General features: G+C 35.7%; 1 protein-coding gene across 8 annotated transcripts in view; it reads left to right on the top strand.

Moving 5' to 3' along the window:
- Positions 1-25,465, top strand: part of Pam (peptidylglycine alpha-amidating monooxygenase) — a 155,367-nt gene that overhangs the window by 115,908 nt on the left and 13,994 nt on the right. For all 8 annotated transcript variants that reach the window (XM_048331140.1, XM_048331141.1, XM_048331142.1 and 5 more), the window contains 6 exons: positions 3,798-3,927; positions 15,384-15,500; positions 17,494-17,566; positions 20,502-20,712; positions 21,154-21,354; positions 23,417-23,532. In XM_048331140.1, coding sequence (XP_048187097.1) covers positions 3,798-3,927; positions 15,384-15,500; positions 17,494-17,566; positions 20,502-20,712; positions 21,154-21,354; positions 23,417-23,532 — 848 coding nt within the window. The remainder of the gene's footprint in view (positions 1-3,797; positions 3,928-15,383; positions 15,501-17,493; positions 17,567-20,501; positions 20,713-21,153; positions 21,355-23,416; positions 23,533-25,465) is intronic.

Below are 25,465 nucleotides of genomic sequence, written 5' to 3' on the forward strand. Positions count from 1 at the left end.
GATGGCAGATTTTACTGTGCAGCTATATTCTATCATGTAGAAGCATATATTGCAAAGCTATGGATCTCATAAGTAAATTCATATTTATGTGACCCTTCTCATTCAATAAGTGCACTTAAGTAATTGTATAATGATGATTCAGTAAGTTGTACATTAATTACTTTCATCAATGTATTCTTAATTTTTGAGTCCATTCTCATGATGTATTTCATTACATCTAGTCAGAATCTTAAAGACATATATCTAATCAATCTCAAAGAATTCAAATTTGAAATTTGCATTTTATTATCTGAAATGTTCTTCCATGAAGTGGATGAGAATAATAACAATAAATATATAGTAATGGTTTTGAACCACAGTTAGTATGTTTGATACATAATTCACTTGATCCTCACACTGACCCTATTAATATACTCTCCTCATTTTGGAGAGGAGAAACTGAGACATAGGAAGGTTAAGTTATATGCTAAAGCACCGCACCTTAAGATGCAAAAACAAACAGACTCACTTCTCATTCTTAGTTTCTAATTTCTGTTATTTTGCATCTCATAAAAATGTAAATTAACTATCTAAGGAGGTAGGTAGATAAGTAGGTTAACTTCTTCCAATCACCCAGTTATCTCAGTGTAAAATTGCAGTAACTACAGAGTTGTCTATTGCCTTTGCCATATGTTCAAACGCTGTCCAATATTTGACCAAGATGAAGAGAACCTTTAAATATGCTAATGCTTTTGAAGCCATGGTTGTATCTTACCTCTTTTTCCCACTTCACTCCCATGAAATGAAACACAATTCATTACCACTATCTTCTATTTTTGAAAAAAAATATTTCTCCTGTAGTTTTACATAAATATGGTTATTACTGGCACTTCTGGTGAATAACAATTTTTGTCTAAAACAGAGGATCTTTTCTTTACTAGTGGATAATCTGCAAGTGTACAGAAAGCAACCCTGGCATTTTATTTTTGCAGAAATGTTCTAGTGATTTTTTTCAGTCTCTTTCTTTCTTAGGATTAAATATGGACAGGCTTGTTACCCCAAAGTTAACTCATAGTTCTGCTTTTGAGTTATTTTTTGACTTTAGCTGCTGGTCCTTATGTAACATAGACAAATGAATGCCCTTTAAAATACTTATTAATAATTTCATGTGAAAGGATCATTGATCACAAACACTAATCTCTTAAGGAAAGGTGTGAAATTCTTTTAGTGATTTATTGATGTAATTTTAGTAGCAATGTTTAATTTTCAAATTACCAGTAATAATTTAGTAAATGACAGTGTGAAGCCATATGTTTACTGTTATGATGAATGCAAACTCTTTTTCATAAAGTAATACAAGATGTTTATTATAAAAAGTGTTATGTGTCACGTGGAGCACATTATAAAGTCTCAAGAAGTGGCTTCTGAACACTATTTGAATAACCTTTTAAAAGTCATAATGAATTTGCATCAGTATTACTAGGATCGAGAGTTAATATATTACCTATTTCCTTAAAAAGCACTTCTTCCAATAAGTTCTCAAAGTCAGATTTTTAAAAGTAAAGCAATCAAGCTTGCAGTAACTACATTATTTGCCATCTAAATTTAGAGCAGCTCACACTTAGAGAAATCATTGACCAAGTGCTTAACCAATCTAACAGCCCATAATATTTGGGTTATTCATAGCCAGATTGAGGTTTCCTACACAATATTTGTAATACCTATATTTATTTAAATGATTATATTTAAATGACATGTTTTAACATTTGTAAATATATGTTGTGTGATATTTTTATATTTAACTTCCAAACAATGCATTCTTGAATACATTTATATTTTCTATCAGAATTAGCATCTCCACACTTTTATGAGCACTTAGCTCTCAGTACTTTTTGGTGTAGGAACCAGGACTTGAAAGTGATTGCTTAAGCTACATTTTGTGGAATATCCTTATAGTATGGTTCATGCTGTTCTAGGTGTAAAAAGAGTTGGTGCACATGAATTATGAGATTATAAAGGTGAGTGAGTGCTAATGTACAACATAAATAAGGAGAGAATAGAATAAAGGGACTTAATGGACCTAGTTGGCCATACAGTGCCCAAGTCCTGTGTAAGATTTGGTGACAAAACAATGTTATGTTATCTCTGCCCTTGAGGAGTTCTGTCTAATTCTAATGGTTCTGGGCTCTGAGAATCTTAAGAAAGAATTTAAATACCCACTTTATCATACCTACTTCGAGATTCACTTGGAGTCTATCCAGATGTTTGAGACATGGGTGAGTAAGTATAGAATGATGGCACCCAATGGACAAGCAATAAGCAAGAGGAGAATCAAGTATTGCATGATATTCAAGCAACTTTAAACATTTTCTTTGGGGAATGATTTATTCATCTCTTGTTCTACTAGACATCTCTAATCATAATTCTTATACTCTATTACTAAAGCTAAGTTTCAAAAACATAATTCTAATCATGTCACCCGTGCTTTAAAACCTTCAGTGGCTCACAATTGCCTGTAGCAACAACCTGCAACCTTTTCTCCTATTTTGACAAGCAAACATGATAGATGATGGATGCTATTCATCTGAGAGCCCTGTTCACGCTCACTCCTATGCCCAGGGTTATTTGCAAAATCAGGCATGCCAGCTGTAATCTAATCCCTCTTCTCCTTAACCCAGGAAGGCATATCACAATACACACGAGTGGAAATAACGTCCTCATGTGCCCAATATATTTCAAAATTAAATTATTCACTAACTCTGTGCCTTACTGCTCTCATAAAGTACTTGCAATATGCCTTAAAATTAATCATCATATAGTTCAAGACTCCACAGCTAAAAACTACACTCTAGTTATTAAATCCAAACTCTTTTCTGTAATATACAATACATCTTCCCATCTGCGTTCCATGGCTCACCCTGTTCCTTATGCTTCTGACTTCCATTTGACATATGCAGGATTTATCTCTAGATTTCTCAGTACCTTGAAACACATTCTGCAGTTAAAGATCTTATTTACCTTTGTTTCCCTTCAGACTATGGCATTTTTGTACAATTTATACTTAATTTTTCAATTTACCATTAAACACTGAGTTTACTGCTCTGACCTTTAGAAAAGACTTTCACTTCCCCTATCTCAGCTGAATCCTCAAGAAACAATTGAGCACACTTCTGTGTTCTTCTCCTGTGTCCTGTCAGAAGTATTTGGTTCCTGTGTTTTCCCATTTTAATCTTACTATATCCCTGTCCTGGTTTTGTTATATCAATATTATACCTTTATATCAAGATCAAAAATCACGTTAGATATCTTTGAGTACCTTGCATTTTGTACAGTGAGGACTGTTATATAGTGAATATTCAGAATTTACTCAGGAGAACTGGATAGATGATAGGTAGATAGGTAGGAGAGATACACGTAGAATGTTGAATCATTTCCCATTCTTGCTACTTATATACAACATTTAAATTTTTAAAAATTCTACCTATAATGCTATCATTTCCTAAGATATGAATTAAAAGTAAAAATCTTGACAAAAAGATGGCAGTTGGAAATTGTCTCTTTCGTGATTTAGAATTAGCTGGCTTGACAGGAATAGAAAGCAAATAGTCTCAAGACAAGGTCACCGTCATTCTATTTTATAGTACAAGAAGCTACTCTTGGCATGAGCCTGCTGTGTATTGATTAGAGCCTGGCTTGATTCGTTACAAGTGTCTCTGCATCCAGTGATGTTAACTGCATGAGTTGTTATACCCATTGTGAGTCATTATGTGTTTAGCCTAGCTTTTGTTTTACACTGAATGTATGGGTTTATCTTTTAGATTTCCATGTTGAGGAGGCTCTGGATTGGCCTGGCGTGTACTTGTTACCAGGCCAGGTTTCTGGGGTGGCTGTCGATGCTAAGAATAACCTGGTGATTTTCCACAGAGGTGGCCATGTATGGGATAGAAAGTAAGTAATCTTTTGTATTTTTCAAGGTTGAAGTTAGAATGAAAACGTAACCATCACTTTTTGTTGACTAACGATAATAATGAGAAAACTTTTGTGTCTGTTGTGGTTTGGGTTTTTTTTTTTTCCCAACAGGAAGTATTGGGATTTCCACCCAGAGATCCGTAAAAACTAGGAGGTTTTCTTTACGTGACATTACTAGCCAGTAATATAGCTCTGGCTATTTCTTTCCATTAATCTCAGTCTTCTTTCTAGAATTATGATTAGATGAGGTTTTTTCATTTAATTTTATTGTCAAGGTGATATACTGAGGAGTTACAGTTATATATATATATATGGTAATGAGTACATTTCTTGTCAAATGTTGTTACCCCTTCTCTCGTTTTTCTCCCACTTCCCCTCTCTTCCCATCCCTCCTCCCATGGTGTAAAGTTCATTTCCAACATAGTGTCTTATGAGTGTCGCTGTTGCATTGGTTCACCCTTTGTCCTTGTTTCACCATTTTGTTGTCCCCCTTCCCTTCCCCAAGTCAAATAAACGTAAATACAAGACATATGGTACCAAAATCAAATACAGTAACAACAAGGGATAAAACAAAGGGGGCAAACAACTAAAGAAATAACTTCATACAGCCATTAAAAATGGACAACAACAAAGAAAAACCTCTTGTTTCTATATCTTGGAGTTCATTTCACTAAGCATCATCTTATACAGTCATATATACCTACCTATTGAGCTAGTTTTAATCTAGACATAATATTGCATACCTGTAATTCTATCAGTTGGAAGACTAAAGTGAATGGATCATGACTCTGAGGCCAATCTGGGCTACAAAGGGAGCTAAAGACTACCCTGTGCTATATAGTTGGGCCCTGCCTCAAGTATACACCAGTAAATATTTTTGTGGACCCAATTTCTAGAAGAAAATCCTATCTGTTACTTTAATGTATGGCTCTGATATCAGCGGAGAGTATATATTCTCCATTTTTAAACAAAATGATCTTACCTATTAGTTTATGGAAAGAAACATGTAATCATCTGCAATTCTGCATGCTTACCATTTTTCTTACTCTTCCTTAAAATTATTTTCCCTTCATAAAGGGAAAAATATTAAGAATAGCTCAACCAGTACTTGGGAGAAAATAATCATGATAAGTAATCCACTCTGAAAGGTTACTTGTTGACGATAATAAAGCAATTCCTTATCTTCTTGTTCTGGCCAGATGAATCCAAGTCCGCGGGCTCTCCCTGTCTTCAGCTCACTCCTAGACATTGTGATTAGAGCTGTTTGGATGCCATGTGACTAGAACGGACAGCTTAGCATTCACATTGTAATAAATATTAATTTTATTATTCAAATTTGTTCTTTTTATGACCTTTCTGGGGAGATTTTAACTAAAAATGTTGCGTTTGTTAAGTGTTTGCTATGGACCCCAAAGGTCCACAAAGCCACCTCATCGTAGGTGTTGTTATTCCCATTGTCATTCATATCTTACTTCATTTGATGGATGAAAATCTTAATGTTTTGTTCAATATCATACAAGTAAGTGGCAAAACCAGGCCCACAAAGAATTGGCCCACTTAACCACTTAACAACACTGCCTTTAATAAGTTTGCAAACACACTCACATGAATGTATGCTTTTTAACTTGCTCTATAATTTAGCAAGTTATCTTAATTAACTTGAAAAATGACTATCCCCTTATTATTTCTTTTATTATCACAGTACATTTGAAAGTAAATCTTTAGTGTCTTGTCAGACAAAGCTTCTTTTCCTACAGGGCTTACTCGAGGCTCTCATTTAGGAAATCAAGGATCTACATGTTTTAGTTCAAATCTTTTTCCTCCATTGTCAGAGATGTTGGTTAAAATTACACGGAGCTCACTGGATCAAATGTATATGTAGTTGTCTTTGTGCAATTAAACAGGGAATTCAATCTGCATCTCAAAATAGATTGATAGCTTTGTTACTGCTTAATTGTCCATTTTACTTGTCATAGATTTTCATCACAAAAAGAAAAAACTTCTATGTTCAAAGGAAACAATTAAACTCAGTATTTTCATTTCGAAAACTCTATTACATCATCTTTGTTGTTATTCATTGTCTAATGGTATCTTAACAAGTGTTTTTAAAAGCGAAATATTACTATTCATTGTAACATATTCCTCATTTTAATGAATATTGCTACATTTTATGCATGAATTTCTAGCTACATTTCCCCCCTCCCCCCAAGAAAATTGCAGCATCATTTTCTCCCATTGATACTCTTCCAGCTGGCAAAAAGCTAAATTGGATTAAGTCCAAGTTCCTGTTCTAATATGATATCCATTCCAAGTAAACAACAGAAGCTGGAATAGTTTGATAGAAAAAGACTATCTGTAAAGACCAGCTTGGGGTAGGAGATGACACAGAACTATGAAACAAGAGCCATATAGCAACAGCATTTTCTGTGGTTAATTTCACAGTCCTCTTGAAGAACTGTTCTCTCCTGTGTCTAGATGACCACTGTCATATAGACGTAGATTTGCTTCTGATGGCCCTTGTATGTTTGCCACCGTCCAGGCTTAGGCAAAATGTGCTACTGCAAATACAAGACTTCAGAGCTATCTGCTGATTTTACTCAGATCTTTGTTCTTTTCCTTTCAGATGTAAGAGTATTTGTTTTTCACTCCTTCTCTGGCATTGTCTATTGGCCTCCAACTGTCTTTACACTATGTGGCTTTAAGGAAGCTTTTCTAGCACTCAAATCTCTGCTTCCAGCCACACTCTACTTTTTGTTCATGAAAAACATTGGAAGTAGATTATTCTGTAGTATTGTTTTTTGTTTTTTTTGGCCATTCCTGGGCTTTGGACTCAGGGCCTGAGCACTGTCCCTGGCTTTTTTTTTTTTTTTTCTCAAGGCTAGCACTCTGCCACTTGAGCCACAGCGCCACTTCTGGCCATTTTCTGTATATGTGGTGCTGGGGAATTGAACCTAGGACCTCCTGTATACGAGGTGAGCACTCTTGCCACTAGGCCATATCCCCAGCCCTACTGTAGTATTGTTTTCTTAGTGGAGTTTTTTTCAAACCAATATTTAGGTTTCGTTCTGTTCTTAAAATAGTCATGAATAGTACTATAAAGATGATGGATGAATACATAGAAGTATATGTGTCACGTTGTGTGAATTACAGTACTTAGTTTTCTCCATTAAAAATCCAAGGATCGAGCCAGGAATCAGTGATTCACACCTGTAATCGTAGCTACTCAGAAGGCTGAGATCTGAGGATTGTGGTTTGAAACCAACCAGGACAAGAAAGTCCATGAGAGTCTTATATCTAATTAGTCACCCAAAAGCCAAAGGTGGGGCTCAAATGATAGATAGAGCAGTAGCTTTGAGCATAAAAGCTCAGAGACAGCACCCAGAGCCTAAGAGCAAGCCCTAGCACTGACACAACAAAGATAAAAATTAAAAATTAAAAACGAGGGGTTTTTTTTGAAAGAAAAAACACTTTCTTATAGAATTTATGCTGTGATAATGAGAGCGAATGGATGCAAATCCTTTTTGCTATGTTCTGTGAGTAGGGTAGTGAAATCCTGAATTCATTGTACTCATTCTCCTCATAATCTTTCCTATCTTATTTCTTGGGTTCACAACATTCTAAGTTCTATGAAGTATGAGTTTGTGCTAAAAAAAAAAGTCTAAGCACTGTATATCTCACATTCTCAGAAGATGAATTTTTTATCTATCAGATAGCATTTGGAGTTAATAATACACTCTAATTCATATTCAACACCCAGCGCTTCTTAGATGCCACAGCACCAAATGTCGTTGTAAGTGCTTTTACTCTTCATTCCTGGCCAGTAGCACGGCTCACCTGGCCCCCTTCTACCAACCATGAGAAATGCGTGTGGCAACCTAAATATTAGGGAAAATAGTGAAGCCATTTAACATCCTGGAAAAATGATTATCCCTTCCTTCTTTATTTGATTTCCGTTAACTCCTCTATAGTTCTTACTTCAATATGACTACTTTAAGAAACTTCTTCTTCTAGCCCAAATGGGAAATTCCTATTGCCAGCAGGGAGTAATGAAACTTTAAAGAGCTTCTTGTCTGCCCTGATGTTAGGGCAGCTTGGCAACTGGAGCTCTTTAATCTTTAAATGCCTCCCAGCAGGTCTGAGTAGCTCCGAGCTCTGGAACAGCTGCTACCAGGTCTCAGTCCTAAAACCACCACCCCGATCAAAGGCTTGCGTCTTGCCCTCTCTTTCATGTATCTCTGCTAAGATTAGCCTGTCCCATGCTGGATTCAGATCATGCACTCACGTAACTAACTACGGACCCTGCCTCTCCTTTTTAGGTGTATAATGATGTCTCCTTTATACTATCGTTTCCCATGAAGTGGGAAGGGAATCTTGGAAGTTGTATTGTTTCTGATCTTTCAGTTACCAAAATGGGAGAAAAGTCAATAAAAACTAGCTCAAAGAAGAAAATGATTAGTTTGCAGGAAGGAAAACTTCAGAGGATATGGCAGTCTGAACAACATCACCAGGAGCAACTCTTTCTTGATTCTTTTTTTGTCCAGTTGGTTCCATTTCCAAGTAGAGATAGATCAAGTGTGCTTCGTTCTACCGTGCCACGTCAGACTCTCATTACACTAATCACACAGAGAAGCTAGTCTGGTTCACTGACAGATAAATACAAAATCCTTTAGTTGTGTTTTGGAAGCACTGTTTGATCTGGCTTAACTCCTTGGCCTTAGTTATGGCCTGAACGAGGAGCTCTGAACAATGAGTCAACCAAAGAAAAGCTGAAGTCACATTCATACAATACAGGACACTAGTCTATACAGTGAGAGCCCACAAAAACAAATGTCTACTCAATATCTCCAGTTTCCCCATGCATGCATATTTCCTACAATGTCTTCAAAATTTTTCCAACACATTTGCAGTGTTAAGGAATCCCCTGAATAATGACATCCTTTCCAATCACGAGTCTCCTCCAGAAGCTATGAAGTTTCTCATTGTTCAATTCAGATTGAAGTGTACCCTCATGATAACAATGGAGAGTGGATTTGTTTCCATTTTCCCGTGCCAAAAGTCATATTGTGAAGACATATCTTCTATAGACTAAATATTTACCACACTGTAACCAGTCTTCATGCTAACCTTATTTTTATCCAAAATTTCCTCAATAGGATAAAGGCTGTATGTGACAAACCTACAGCTAACACTACTTAATGGCAAAAATGTTAAAGCCATTTCCTCTAAAATCAGGAAACAGACAAGGATGTCCGCCCTCTCCACTCTTCTTCAATATAGTATTAGAATTCCTAGCCAGAGCAATCAGGCAGGATGCAAATATAAAGGAGATCCAAATAGGGAAAGATGAAGTCAAGCTCTCTTTTTTTAAAGAAACCCATAGACTCTACTCCCAAGTTACTTGAACTGACTCGAACCTTTGGCACTTTGGTTTCTTAAGAAATGAATGTGTTTGGCTGAGAAGCAGATAAGATATGTTATATCTAACTAGATATGTGTATTATAGATATCTCTTAGTACAAATGGTTGCATTTCCTTTTCTTTTTCTCTTTTCTGTGATTCTGAGGAGCAAACCCAAGGCATCCCTGTTACTAGTCCAGTGCTACACCTCTTCTCTTCCCCCATTTTGTTTCTGATATTTCCATTATTGTGTTGCTTGTGATTGAAATTTCTTCAAATAACATTTCCTGAAAGTTTTCTGTAATTTTTGCCACAAACTTACTCAGTCTTTAAAACCGTATTGAATTCAATACTATTCTAGTTTTTTCCACATCATTAGACTTAGCATTGTTTAAATTACAAACATCATTTTGGGGGGAATGTTTTTCTCATCTTTAAGTAGTTGTTTAAAGGAGTTGCCATTCAACAAAGCCTAGAGAATAGAAGTCAAAGTGACTAAATGGCTTTCAGTATCTTTACATCGAAGAGAAAATAGTTCTGTAAAAAGAATGCTTCCATATTCTATGTCTCCCAGACTGCCAGATAAATGCCACTAAAGCCATTTATTTGCTCCCTGTTTTATGGCACTTCTTTATTTCTTGTGGCTTATTTCATTGACCATTTCTTTTCTTTACATAGTATGTACTATATAATATATATGTATATGTACATGCATTTGTATATAAATACACATATAATTTACATATATTCTCTATAGAGAGAGACATCTATCTATACATAGATAGATTATATATAGGGAGATAGATAGATAGATAGATAGATAGATAGATAGATAGATAGATAGATAGATAGACAGAGAGACAGAGACGGAGAGAATTTTAATCTGGAAGATTTCCATTCCAGTTAAGTCAATCTTGGGAGATATTTTCTTTTCTTTTTAAGATAAGAGACCTGAATTTTAGTCTTGTTTACTGCTTTCTAGCTTTGAGGTCTACATCATGACTTTTGAAATTCCTAGTTATCAGTTTCTTTGTTTAAAAAGTCAAAGCTTTAATAACTACTTCGTACTGTGGAGTAACTTCATACACTTCATTAAGTGACTTGTACCAAATGCCGTATTGGCTGAACAGAATACCAACCAGGTGCCAGATTCTTCGTTCTCTTCATTTCTGTTTGGTGACTCCAAGTACAGTCTTTTGCGGCACTTAAGGAATGATGCTTCTATCTATAAATACCCTCCTCTTTTCTTCATTACAGGGTCTTACTTTTCATTTTTTTTATGTGTATATGCCCAGAAGTTAAGTGTTTTAACATAATATTTAAATTTTATTCCATCTAGAATGCCTCACTTTTATATGACTTTGCCAAGTGTTTTAACATAATATTTAAATTTTATTCCATCTAGAATGCCTCACTTTTATATGACTTTGCCTTACTAGTATTGAAGATATAGTTTCTTTTATTTTCACATATGAAAAACCCTATAGCTCTTTCTCCAACTCGATCATTTATGTAATTTCAACAACATTATGTTTTACTTATTTTTTTCCACGTTGCTATTATTTATTTTGTAGTCCCTTAATTTTGATTGATTGCACAGAATTTTATTTTCTCCCTAGTCTGTGTGTGAGTGTGTGTGTGTGTGTGTGTGTGTGTGTGTGTGTGTGTGTGTGTGTATATAGTGGAGCATTTCTTCTCAGCCTTATCTAAATTGTTTGATTAGCTGCTAATGTGCAAAATCATTAATGGGGAATTCAAACTGTTAAAATAAAGAACTGATGGATTCTGCCCCATAGGCTACACTTCTGTCTTTTCATCTGAGTTCTTTTTCAGAGAAGCAAAAATCATCAGAGCTCCAGGCGCTGTGTGAAATGTGCAGGGTGTTATTATATCCTGTATAAAGTTAAATGTGGTTGAAATAAAGACCTCTCTGCAGCCTATAATGTGGGGTAGCTGCTTTCCAACACTAAATAAGCAGTTCACTATAGCAACGGTGTATCCATTCCCTAATCAGACATCCATTTGTGAACTATTCAAGGATTACTTTTCAGTGAATTACAAAAGCATTTATATGCTCTTTTGTTATTGGTAGGTTCCATGTGCATGTATGTGCAATTTTCTCATTTGAGAAAATAAGTCTATTTATTTTATTATGTGCCCCGTGTAACTCCAGAAACCAGCTATTTGTTCCAGGAAACTGCAGCCATCCCACATGAAAAGATTAGTACCAGACAACCAATCAATTGAGTGATTGCATGTCCCTTGATCCTGCCAGTTTAAACATACAGACATCTGTTAAAGAGTGTCACATGGACTTTAAATGAAGTGGTCAGGCCTATTGAGCTGTGGTTAATTCCTTTGAGCTTATATTCTTCCGTATGAATTATCCTTTTTTCTTATGTTATTTATGTTACTAAATTAAATTAATGTATTTAAATGATGCGAGTGTAAGTAGGTAGTTTTATATTTGGATTTTACTTAATTATGTTCTATTTCCTCTGTGCTGTTTTACATTGGTTCTTTTTACCCTTTGCTCCTTTTCTCTTTATTTTGTAGAGTTGAAGTTACAGAAATGATTCAGTAAATTCAGGAACTTGCCTAGTTCAATATAGTGATAAAATGCATAATTATTATAAAACTATAAGAAAATGGTTAGTCTTTAAAATAACATAAAATATACTTTTAACAAACAGAAGACATAAATCTAATTTGTGGTAGTCAATGAAACAGGTAAAACTTCCCTATTTTTAGTTGTTGCATTGTAAGTAAGATACTGGGAACTACATCTTGATAAACTGAGGAAGCTGATCCTAGCTACTCTTCAAAGCTAGCTCATGCAGGAAAGTCCGTGAGACTCATCTCCAGTTAGTCACTAGAAAACTGGAAAACTGGCTTAGAGTGGTAGAATGCAGTCTTTAGCAAAAAAGAGCTCAGAGACAGTGCCCAGGCTCCTAGTTCAAGCCCAACTACTAACCAGAAAAAAAAAATCTGATTAGTTAGTTCTGTTGCTTATTTTTTTTCAGTATCTTCATTTGCGTTTCCACAGTTTACTATTAGCACACCAAAAAGTAAAGTAAAAATAGATGATCTTCCAACTTCTTACTTATATTACTAGAAACTTGAAATTTCTAGAATGTAAGAATAGAAGCCAAACCAAAAATTGTGTTATGACAGCAACATATGTATTATTTTACATTTTGGTGAACTATGTTGCTCATGTACCTTCACCAGTTACATTTTCTTTTGACCAGATTTACTCAGGACTATGGGTGTTGCTTGTTTATCTTTCTTCCTTATCACACCTTTTCGCTTGGAAGCCAAGTCCAACATTTCCCTGTAACTCAGAGCTGCCAGTGAATAATTTATCTTCGTAAATATCTCAGTGTCTGGAGAAGTAAGCTAGAGCCATAAGAAATGGTTTACAGAAGTTCAGTGTTTGCCCTGAGGGAGACTTGGTTACTGTTTTACTTTCTCCTTTTCAATAAGTTATATAAGAATATCCACCCCCCCAATTATATGATCAGAGATTTAGGGCCGATAGTGAATAATAATACAGGGAAAGGTACTTATCATTTTCCCAAATTGTCGCAGTGGGGAAGTTACTGCCCTGGGGAAAACATATATCATGGTTCATGATTCGGCAAAGAAGAATGCTATAAATAGATTTAAGTGTACTAAGATCGTGTAGGCAGCAGTTTATGAGAATACACAGGGGTTGGGGAACTGCCACCACTGTCAGCTGTTAAGAGTCTCAGCACACAGCACGACAGACAGAATAGACAGCTAGTGGTATAAACTGGGAAGACTGGGCAATTTTCCATAGTACTCGATCCTAGGTAAGGAAGAAATAGAAAAGTCATGTACTAATCTATTTTCTGATCAAGCTAATAAACTGTTAGGAATAAAAGAGGGAAAGAGAAATCTAAATATGAAGCAGTCGATCTTATCCATGCTGGAGTTCTAGCTATGATATTGTATATAGTTTTGCAAAGTGCTACCAATGTGGGAAACTAAGTAGAATATACATGAAAATCTCTCTGGCACTTCTTACAACTGCATATGAATCTACAATTACCTCAATTCAGTTTCCTAACTTCCAATGGTCAGTGAGCACATAATTTTATGATTTAGGTAGACATTTACCAAGCTTTGAAGTGTATCAGAACAATGAGAATTATAAAAGGCGAACCTTACTAGAAATAATGAATACAGGGGCCTCTTCTTATTACGTGAGATCACACTGTCCTAGATTAGCTAAACTGCACTTATCTAATGAAATAACCAAGGTGGAAAAAAAGGGTATGGATAATTTATTTCAATATGTTTGATTTCTAGCGGAATAGTTAAACTGTTTAAAGAACTTCTTATGGAAAATAGTTTAAGATATAGACTATATTCCTTGGCATTTATGCTAGCAACAATGCATGACTACACGTATGCCCTTTCCCATCTCCCGTGATTTCATATCCTGTATTTTCTTACAGTGATGTGATCTAGCAAAATTTCACATTTCAATTAATAATGAATATTCCCTTTCTGTTTTGCTAGTGATGTACTACTGTTGCATAAATTTATGTATTTTTGTAGATATTGCTGTGTGGTTTTAACTGCCCATAAAAGCATATGTAAACAGTTTTACTTAAGTTTTAGCTGACAAAATGGAATCAATATTTTGTGCTCAATTGAGTGCATCATTAATAAGGACTACTTCAGGGACTTATTGTTATCTTTCAGGAAAAATATACCCATAGGCTGTAAAAGCACGAAGCTCAGCTAATTTTGTGACTGTGGCAGAAGACATACTTCAGTATATGGGACTCTTCATCAGTTCCATATAAATAGCAAACTAATTAATGGATGTATGGCAGGTTTGATCAGTCTTTCACCTTTCCAAACTACAGATAATTCTCAGCAGATACTTATTGTTGTTCATATTCTTTTGTGTATATAGTTGTGTGTACACATTAGTAATAATCCTTTCACAGATTTACCTGATGCTATAAAGGAAGTTGTTTCATAGAAATATTTTTTAGTCATCCATTGATTTCGTTGGGATAGCACTATGTGTATGTAAATGTATATTTATCACAACTATGTATTGATGCAGTACTTCACTTTTGAAAATTTGAATTAGTCTCTTCATGTTTACCCCTCTCTTTTATATCAGCTGAGATAAGTGTTTATTGTCATTCGCCTCCTTCACGTATATTATAGTCCTACTGGTTTGTGGTTTCACATTCAATAGGCTCAGTTAATGGCAGTAACCAGGGCCCAAAGGTATTAAAAGGAAAATTCCAGAAATAAGAAGGAAGTTCCAGAAATAAACAATTATGCACTAAGTTTGCAATTGACCCAGGCAGAGAGAGAGAACCTATCAAAAAAATAACTAAAGTAAAAAGAGCAATAGATGTGGCTCAATTAGCTGGGGATGTAGTTCAGTGGTCGAGTGCTTGCCTAGCATGCATGAAGTCCTGGGTTTGATTCCTCAGCACCACACAAACAGAAAAGGCCAGAAATGGTGCTTTGGCTCAAGTGGTAGAATGCTAGTCTTGAGCAAAAGAAGCTCAGGGACAGTGACTAAGCCCTGAGTTCAAGCCCCAGGACTGTCTAAATAAATAAATAAATAAAAAGCTGTGACTGTCGTGGCATAATGACTTCCTAATCAACACAAGGCCTAGTTATCCAAAAAAAAGTACAAAACTTGAAGAGATTTTTTTGAAAAGATGTTATAGTTACTTGTATTTCTCAATCAATGTGCTGCAAGCCCTAATGCAGATTTTTAACTCTTCTAGGGAAGTCTTGCCAAAGCAAAGATTTGGGACTGAGGTGTCTGAGAATATATTTCTTAGCAAAGTCAGAGTTGTAGCTCCCCTGACCACCCTATCTGGCTATGGTTTACATTATAATCCAAGAGACAGATAGTGATCAAATACATCTCAGACCTTCTTGTGATCTCTATTGAGTATCTTCCATGAGTATTCCGAACTTCTCAAGTTGTTTCTCGCTGTTTATTGTCTATTCTCATGTATTTCACGCAGCTCTTTTGACAGCAAGTTTGTTTACCAGCAAAGGGGACTTGGACCAATTGAAGAAGACACTATTCTTGTCATTGATCCAAATAATGCTGCAGTACTCGAGTCCAGAGGAAAAAATCTGTGAGTTACATGACTTATTTGTTATTAGAGCTTTCAGTACCTTTACTGAGTCTGAAGCCTAGCATTGTACAGCTACTCTAAATAAAGCAGGAGGACCAGTTAGACTGTTGTATCTTTCATTTTCTAAATTAGCGGTTCTAAACCTTGACTGATGATTATTGAAGTCATTAGGGACGTTTCAAAACACTTTGCTCATTTAGCCATTGGCTATTCACTTGGCTTCATTTAGGAATATCTATACAGATCTTGTACTCAATTTCAGAATTGCTAATAGATTTCAAATATCTTCCCAATCAAATGTAGCTTGTATGTTGTAAATTGCTGGTTTGGTTTAATCAATACACATTATGTACATCTGTCATTACATCACAATGAATGTCATAAAAATATAAAATTAATGAATACAATGAGATTATCCAATATGGTTAATTTATCAATTTATAATTTTGGAAATCAGAGTTTAATTTGTTCTCGGTACAGATGATACTATTAAATCTCTATAAGTGTTCTTTAAGCTTCAGAGAACTGTTAAGATAAAACCTAGTAAAGTAATTTTTGGGTCTACTATATCTGATGCCTAAACAAAAATTCTTCAGCAGAAAAATTACATACTAAACACATCATGTAATCATTCTGTTAATAAGAATAAAAGGTTTTTCTCCTTCTCATCTAACAGAAATACCATTTTTAGCTTTCCTTAGCATGCACATGTAATTTGGATTGAAAAGCCACTCATTATGTGGTCTTATTCCTAGATGGCATTTGGCAGCCAAAAAGTATTATTTTGGCTGATGTTCATGGTCATTGAAAGAAAGGGCCACCTGCTTCCGAGTCTCCTCAACCATTGTAACCTGGCAGCTTCAGGAACGATGCCTACTCCATCTGCTTAAGCAGGGAGAAGGCCAGCTTCTTTGAAAGACAGGGAGCCACTGTTTGGAATGCAGCTGCTTGTGGACATGGCAATAATGACATTTACATTTTTAAAAATAGCATCCTCAGATGATAAATCAAGGGGCAAATGCTAATGCCACTCCACTGTTCTATGTGTGAACCTGTCTCTTTGGAGCTGTATTCATTAATCAAGGGCATCTTCATCCCAGAAAGGTGTGAAGAGGGAACATGAAAACACGGCTGCTAAATCAGCTTGGCCAGCAGCAGGGGGCCAGTGTGAAAGCAAATCACAATCCCTTTCAACCACCAAAACAGAGGTCTAGCTCCATTAGGCTAGATCAGAAGGCTACAGACTTGGCTCATGAAGAAAAAGCCTCTGGTGCCAACACCAAACTAAGGCTCAAGCTGACAGATGAGGCTTGAGACTCTCAGATGTCATTTTTCACCAGAACCACCTTAACTGTCTTACCCATGTGTTGACTAATCCTGCCCAGGTTCCTGTAGGCCTCTGCCTGCATCAGTTTATGATTAATGTCTTACATACATCATCCATACTGACTTGCTAAATAGATTAAGATTCTCTAATGAGTGCCTAACTTAACACTTCATTTTCTCTGGATATCCTTTTCTTTGTGACTGTGCCAACTTCACTAGGTACTCTTAAAAGTCCTAAGTCATGTTGAGTCTTTCATATAACATGATGTGTCATTTACTTGTAGTATATTGTAACTATTCAAACTGTAGAAATCCATTGATGTTTCTTAACATAATTAGCACAATTCCTATTTCTCAAATGCAAATATTTATGAGCTTAGAACCTGTCTCATTTTGATGTTTTTGTATTAATTATGCAAATAGACCATACTTTATAATTAATATTTACAATTTTTGAGTAAGTTTCACTTATACTTTAATATGATTGATTAAATACTGTTTCAGCTTTGTCACATGGCGGTCTCTGTGGTACCAGGTAATCGTCATTTAATTTATTTCAGTACATTTACTAGTGTACATATTGCCCTGTGGATTAATGAGAAATAAATTGCTCTCATGTACATTTGGGGAATTCTAATCAAAGCAATTATTCTTTTTTTTTTTTAAGGTTTTACCTGCCTCATGGCTTAAGTATAGACAAAGATGGGAATTATTGGGTCACAGACGTGGCTCTCCATCAGGTAATCTTCCCATTTGGTGGTTTCAAGTAGAAGGTAGCAGGGATGAGCTTGCAACATGCTCTGGGGTTTTTTACATCTCTTTCTGTGATTCAGTCAGTGCGTAAGAAGAGAATGGAACAGCCATGTATTGCTCACTTGAGCCTGGTATAGCTATGTATTATGCACTTCTTCATTCCTTCATTCCTTCATTTCGGGATCTGGAAATCCGAGCTGTGGTGTACCGATATGGTAGGCTTCTTCGGAGAGCACTCTTTTGCCTTGCAGACGGCCAGTGTCTCATTGAATCATCCGAGGGTAAAGAAAACAATGTGAACACACACTTCGGGTCTCTTCGTACAAGTGCACTAAATACTTCCCAAAGACCCCACTCTGTAATACCAGCATGTTGAGGTTAAGATTTCAACCTATAAATTGGAAAGACACAGTTACTCAGTCTATGCCATTCACCCCGGAGATTTTTCTCTAGCAATTCTCCCTGCGGCTGGAGGGAGGCTTAGGGCGAGATATGAAGCACCACTCCAACACCCGGATGGGCCCTTCCAATGTTCTTTCTTGGTTTCATACATTGGCTTTTCTTTCCTTATTCTTGGGACTTATTTCGATTTCATAACTAGTTTTGTTTCCTAATCCACCTTAATCATATGTAGAATCAAGAAAGGTCTCTGGTAAACACATTTATGTCTGAAAATTCAAAAGTGTAAGGCATGGAGGCACACACCTATAATCCCAGCTACTGGGGAGGCAGAAGAAGTTGGGGATGGTCTCAAGTTCTAGGCCAGCTCAAACAAAATTAGTGAGACCCTATGTAAAAACACAAAATACAAATACAAAGGGTATGGAACATGGCTTAAGTGGTAGAATGCTTGTCTGGCATATACAAGGCCTTAAAGCCTTGAATTCAAACTTAGGTATCCCCTCAAAAGATACATACATACATACATACATACATACATACATACATACATACATACGTATGTATATATTTATAAACTAGTTATAGTTCAATCACAGGATAATCTTAAGTTCTTCCTCTATAAGGGAGCCTGATTAAGAATAATGTAGGTGACAAGAAAGAGGGAAAGGAAAGAAAAGAAAAATACTTGTAGGGGAAAAAAAATACAACCCAAGACTGGGAAGATTTAGTCATGAGTCACTAAATTGTTCTTTCATCCATCTTCAGAATCATCTCTGAAAGAATTTATTGCTCATCAATTATCTGACATCATTGAAATATTATCCAAAAAGGTAGCCAGGGGCTTGTGGTCATTCCTGTAATCCTAGCTACTTAAGAGTTTAAAAATCTGAGAATTTCAGTCGAAAGTCAGGCAAGACAGGGAGGTCTGAGACACTTGTCTCCAGTTAGCCAGCAAAAAAGCTGGAAATTGTTCTGTGGTTCAAGTGGTAAAGCACTAGCCTTGAGGGCAAAAGCTTAAGAACAGTATCCAGGCCCTGAGTTTAAGCCCCTGAGCCAGAAAACACACAGGATGTACAGAGGGGTTACAGTTTAATATATAAGGCAGTGAGGACATTTTTTTTATCAAACTTGTTCCCTCCTCCCTTTTTATTTCTCACCTTCCCTCCCCCAATTTTTACAGTTGGTTTACAGCATATTGTCTTATAAGTATTAGTTCCCCTTTGTCTCTCCATTTTCATGTGCCTCTTCCCTTCCCAAGTTCCAATAAATGTATATACAATACCCAGAGTACCAAAATTGGTTACAGTGACATCAGGGGTAAAACCATAGGAAAGAAAGACAGAAAAAAAAGACATAATTTCATATAGTACACTGAAAATAACAACAGTGATAAACCGCTTATTTCCATAATTTGGAGTACATTTCATCTATCATCATCTTATGTGTTCATATGGACATAGCTATTGAGCTATTGTGATCTTCTGCTAGGTCTATCCTTGTAATTTACTAATTATTACCAATGAGGGAAACCATAGAGTCTATGTTTCTTTGGGTCTGGCTCACTTCACTTAGTATAGTCTTTTCCAAGTCTTTCCATTGGCTTACAAATGGGGCAATGTCATTCTCTCTAATAGAGGCATAGAATTCCACTATGTGTATGCATCACCTTTTCTTGATCCGTTCATCTATTGAGGAGCATCTGTGTTGGCTCTATATTTTAGTGATGGTAAATTGTGATGCCATGAACGTGATTGTGCTGGTAACTTTAGTGTGGTCTTGCTTGTGATCCTTTGGGTAAATGCCCAAAAGTGGGGCTGCTGGGTCATAGGGGAGTTCTATGTTTAGCCTTCTGCTTGCCAGAGTGGCTGAACCAGTTTACATTCCCACCAACAGCGTAGTAGGGTTCCCTTTGGCCGCATCCCCTCTGCGTCTGTTGTTATTAGTTTTCTTGATAATAGTCATTCTTACTGGCGTGAGGGTGGAATCTCAATTTTTTTATTTGCATTTCTTTTATGTTGAGCACTTCTTCATGTGTCTCTTGGCCATTCTCATTTCTTCTTCAGAGAAGTCTCACTTTAAGTTTAGTCCATTTATTAAGGAGGCCGTTGTTTCTTTCAGGATTTGTTTTGATTAATTATTTGAGTTCTAGGTGTATTTTAGATATGAGGCCTTTGTCTGTTGTGTGGCTAGTGAAGATCTTCTCCCAATCTCAGGGCTTTCTGTTTATCTTGCATGCTCTGTCCTTTGCCATGCAGAAGCTCCACAGTTTGATGCTGTCCCCTTTGTCCCTAACTTTCTTTGATTTGTTGTGTTTCTGGGCCTTTATTACGAAAGTTTTGACCTGTGCCAAGGAGCCCAAGTGTTTCTTTGATTCTTACCTGCAGTGTTTTCAGGGTATCTGCTTTTAGTTGTTTTAAGTACGTTTCTAGGTGCTTAAAGTCTCATGATGTGCAGATATTCTTGGTGGGATTGTGGAATAACCATGTGAAATAGATAAGGCTTTTGCTCTTTTTGTAAAAGGTGTTCAAACTGGATGCGACCAGTAAAGAAGACCCTCTTTTAATCCTGGGAAGGAGCATGCAACCGGGCAGTGACCAGAACCATTTCTGCCAACCCACTGATGTGGCTGTGGACCCGAGCACTGGAGCTGTCTATGTGTCAGATGGATACTGCAACAGCCGGATTGTGCAGTTTTCACCAAGTGGAGAATTCATCGCACAGTGGGGAGAAGGTACCAGTGAGAGTCTGGATAGCTAATCGCAGTCGTTAGGCAACATCACCAGGAACCAGCGTTAGGCGACATCACCAGGAACCAGCCTTTAGCCACTCCGCACATTTCATGACACGTACCTGTCCTCTCCAGTGAAGAAAACAGGGTTACTCTATAAATTCAGTTCACTTAGTCACACTTCCAACACACACACACACACACACACACACACACACACACACACACACACACACACACCATTCACAAAGGAGGAAAAAAAATTACGTTCATTAAAAATGTGCCCGAATAGAAAATCGGTGATATGTTTGTGGGAATAAACTTACAGGCAGTGGTGGTATTTTATGATTTCCTATCGCAAACTTGGAAAATTGCAAAACTGTATGGTGACATTTTGGACAGTTTTCCTGAGCGGTGTAACTGTGGCTTGTTTTCATTCTGTAGCATCTTCGGGGAGAAACCCTTCCCCGGGCCATTTCAGTGTTCCTCACAGCTTGGTCCTTGTGCCTCATTTGAGCCAGTTATGTGTGGCCGACAGGGAAAACGGACGGATCCAGTGTTTCAACACTGACACCAAAGAATTTGTGAGAGAGATTAAGCATGAATCATTTGGAAGAAATGTATTTGCGATATCATATATACCAGGTATTTCATCCTCTGTGTGTGTATGATTGCTTACTTACCCTGTACTCTTCCCTTAAAATTATTTTATCTTATCTTAATGTGAATTTTACTAATTTTTCTGTGAAGAGGTTGAAGATGCTTTATATATCAGATCTTAAAAACACTAAGGTGGTATTTCAGCATTAATCATTTCAAGTCAAGTGGTGCTATTCCTTTTACAGAATTAGTGAAAAATCAAAAGGATTTAACAGCTGTTTCTATTGGGTTTAAAATATTCCCAAACATTGATTTTTTTCTTTAATTATGATCATCTGCTCTAGTTACTAAGTGATAAATACTGTCTTCATACATCATCAACAGATGGTATATGTCTGACAGAATCAGCTCTCAAAATATTTCTTTCGCATTTATGTTTCTAAAAAGTGGTGGCCAGCTCTTTTAAATACGGTTTTTAAAAAAGAGGCTTATATCTAGCTATCAGGGAAAGGCAACAATCAATAAAGTCTTGAGGCTTTCTTCCCTTATTTTCAAGTAGATTTATTTTCTTGAAGAAATGTCAAAAATTTCAAAAAGAATCCAAACTTATAAAATACGATATACACAATCACATTTAGTGTAACTTAGTATACGTTCTCTTTAAGTAATACTGAACAACTTAAACTATAAAAAAATACTTAAAATATAAAATGTCTACACTGTTATAGTAGCATTGACTTTACAATTAAACATTATAATATTTTATATGCATATATAATTTTTTAAAACTTGAGAGAAATCCTGGGACTTGAACTCGGCACCTGGGTACTGTCCCTGAGCGTCTTTTGCTCAAGGCTTGTGCTACCTCTTGAGTTTCAGCATCACTTCCAGCTTTTTCTGAGTAATTTATTGGAGATAAGAGTCTTTTTCTGTCCAGGCTGGCTTTGAACTGCGATCCGCAAATCTCAACCTTTGGGCAGCTAAGATTACAGGCTTGAGCCACCATCACCCAATTTAATATATATATATGTATATATATATATATATACATATATATATTATGCATTAAGACATACAATGAAACAACTCAGGTTCTGTACAGAGCGCAAACTTAGCTTTTCCACAGAATAAGTAATAAAATACTCTTAACATCAACAAAAGAGAAATGCTCTGATTGGTTTTACCTTAAACTCAAAGAATTATTCTGTTAGGACCAGTCATTTAATGAAGGTGGTGATGACAAAAATAACTATAAAAATGTAAATACCTGGAGAAAAGAAGAAGTAAGGTTAAAAACAGAATACTAGAAAAACAATTTTCTTTATAATACCCCAAAACAGTAATTAATACCTATTTTATTATACTAAGAGATCTCTATAATCTTAAAAATGAAACTATTTTCAACAAGGCTTTAGGGTTTGTAGTCTTATGGTAAAGGCAGCTAAATTCACTTTCTTGTACATGAAAACAAGCACTCAGCCACAAAACTATACTCCCAATACTAGTGTTGTATATTCTTTAGTTCATTCATTCAGATATCTAAGTTTCTATTTAATCAAATAGCACTATTTCTATTATTTCAGAGAAGCATTACTACACAAGGGAGATAAATTACTACAAAGCACATTAATACAAAGAGTCTGATGAGCATCTCATATTTTCAAGTTCCAGTTGTTTATAAAACTCAAATTATTATTCTATTTATATTCTAATTGCACTTAGTTTTTTTGCATATGTCTTTCTGATTGTTCTTACAGTGATTTCAGAGAATGCATATTTTCCAAAAGATCTGCTATCCTAAAATGATTGACTTGAGTCCTTTGAATTTTGCCCCTTTGTATTTAGGATGCCTATATTATTTATATCTGTCAGTATATGTATGTATCAATAATTGTATATTCTTCATTTCTACTGGCTCTCTAATTTTTGAAGTAAAATTTGTTAGACCTTTAGTGTGTTGCCTCACGTCTAGTTGCTCAGTAGGTAATACTTGCTAAGGAGGGGAACAGATTAACCCTGAACATATTGTTTGTTTGTATAATGTGCATGTGGAAGGCCAGCCTCAGTCCATATTTTACAGAAAACCTAACTGGCTCTTTTGTCACAGGTTTGCTCTTTGCAGTGAATGGGAAACCTTACTTTGGGGACAAAGAACCTGTACAGGGATTTGTGATGAACTTTTCCAGTGGGGAAATTATAGATGTCTTCAAGCCAGTACGCAAGGTATTCCATACATTACTTACTTTTCCATTTTCATAAGAATAAAACTAATGTATGACCCTTGACAATCAAGTTGTACTTGATTAAGAAAAACATTTAGAAGACATTACAACTTTCTTTGGTATATTTATGGTTGAATACTAAAATGATGTTAGATTTAGAATTAATATCCTTTAATATCTCAGGTAGTGTGGCATGAAAATTCTAAAGTTAAACTTGGCATATGTCTTGACTCTAGTGAGAATGATGGCTTCTCTCTTACACCCTGTAGACATTTGGATATATAGATATATATCTAGATAGATAGATAGATAGATAGATATATCTATATAGATATATATATCTTTACTAAACAAGACTTGAAAATAGCACTTCCTGGATTTTAGTCCAGTTCTATCGACTTGGTTTAAGGACGAGAGTAAAGGTTAGTTTGGCATCACAATGGTTTGCCACTGTTTATTCTAAAAGTACTGGTTTTCACACACTGAGTTTGTGGCTCAGTTTCCCTGGTATTTCTTCTGCATTGTGATTGCCAGTGACCAGAAGGCTCACAGACTGCAGGAATGTGCTTGTGGAAAAACAGTTTGAGAAAGCCCAATCTACAAAATGGCTCAAAAATTATTTTCAAAGTATGTAAAGTTCTATTGGCTTTACAAGGATCATAATGCAACAATTATAAGCTACTAGTCAAAGAAAGTTTTGATAGCCGTAATTCTTACATGCATTAAGATACCAGACTTGCTAGATGTAGAAAAAAATCTTTCAAATGCCTCAATATTTTATAAATTAATTATTTAGTATGTCATTTAGTCAGAAGTTTACCAAATTTTATTGCAAGGATATGAATTAAGTTTCTACTTTGTATCAGGCAATATACTAAATGACAATAAATAATTTGGAGCAGAACAGAACATAATCTCTTCCTCCCGAAGCTTTCTAAAGGTTATAGTGTCCAAACCAAATAAAAATCAGTCTGCACTAAAGGTTCCATCACAGATTTCTTTCTGGGGTTTTCACAGGACTGTTTCTTCTGAAAAGCAATAAGCAATATTAGAACATAGCTATCACAAGAAGAAAACTTAATAAAGTGATCATATATATGCATATATATACATATATGTGTGTATTTCCTCCATAATCAGGTTTTTGTTAATTATCTGATTTTCATGGTTATTCCTATTTAAGATAACTTCTTCATATCTTTTGATAAGCAAAGTCCTCAGAGTATTTGCCTTGCTAACTCCATGATTAAGTACTGTGTCAACTAAGATGTTAACTTTAATTAAATCATTAATTTATAAATCAAAACTAAGTACTAAACAAGAGACCAGACTCAAAATGCCCTTTACTCGTAAGAATCTGAGGATTCCTGAATTAAAATTTCAGTAAGCACTGTGTCTAAACACCAACAGGCACCATTCTGCAAAGATAGAGTTACAATTTATGGGTCAATACAGCAAACTCAAAAAGACAACCTTACTCGGTGATTAAATTTGCTTTCCCTTTTAGTAAACAAGCTTGATATTGTGCCAAAGTATAGAAATGTATTCTGTATTGACTTGGTATACTAAAACTAGATTATGAATCTTTCAGAATTTTATTTAATGTATAATCATCATAAAGATTAAGTTTCAGTAAGGGAGATAATAGCATATATTAACTTCTATGTAAGAACAGATTTATTTTCAAGTCAAAAGTCAGATTTTACATCTTTGTTTCTTTGCCTTTTTTTGTGTGTATCTATTACTTATATTCCCACCTATTTCAGGGTTCCCTCTTCTTCCATTGCATTATTTCGGAGTATTTACATCTGAATCTACTATCTCTAGCTTTACATTTTTGAAGGGAAACAAATAGGACAGCAGAGATCAGTTTTGTTAAATGCTGTCCAAAATCTGTGAATGTAAAAATACACAGGCACCTGCCATTTTTTCCC

Source organism: Perognathus longimembris, chromosome 22, assembly GCF_023159225.1.
Source record: "Perognathus longimembris pacificus isolate PPM17 chromosome 22, ASM2315922v1, whole genome shotgun sequence".
Classification (NCBI taxonomy): Eukaryota; Metazoa; Chordata; class Mammalia; order Rodentia; family Heteromyidae; genus Perognathus; species Perognathus longimembris.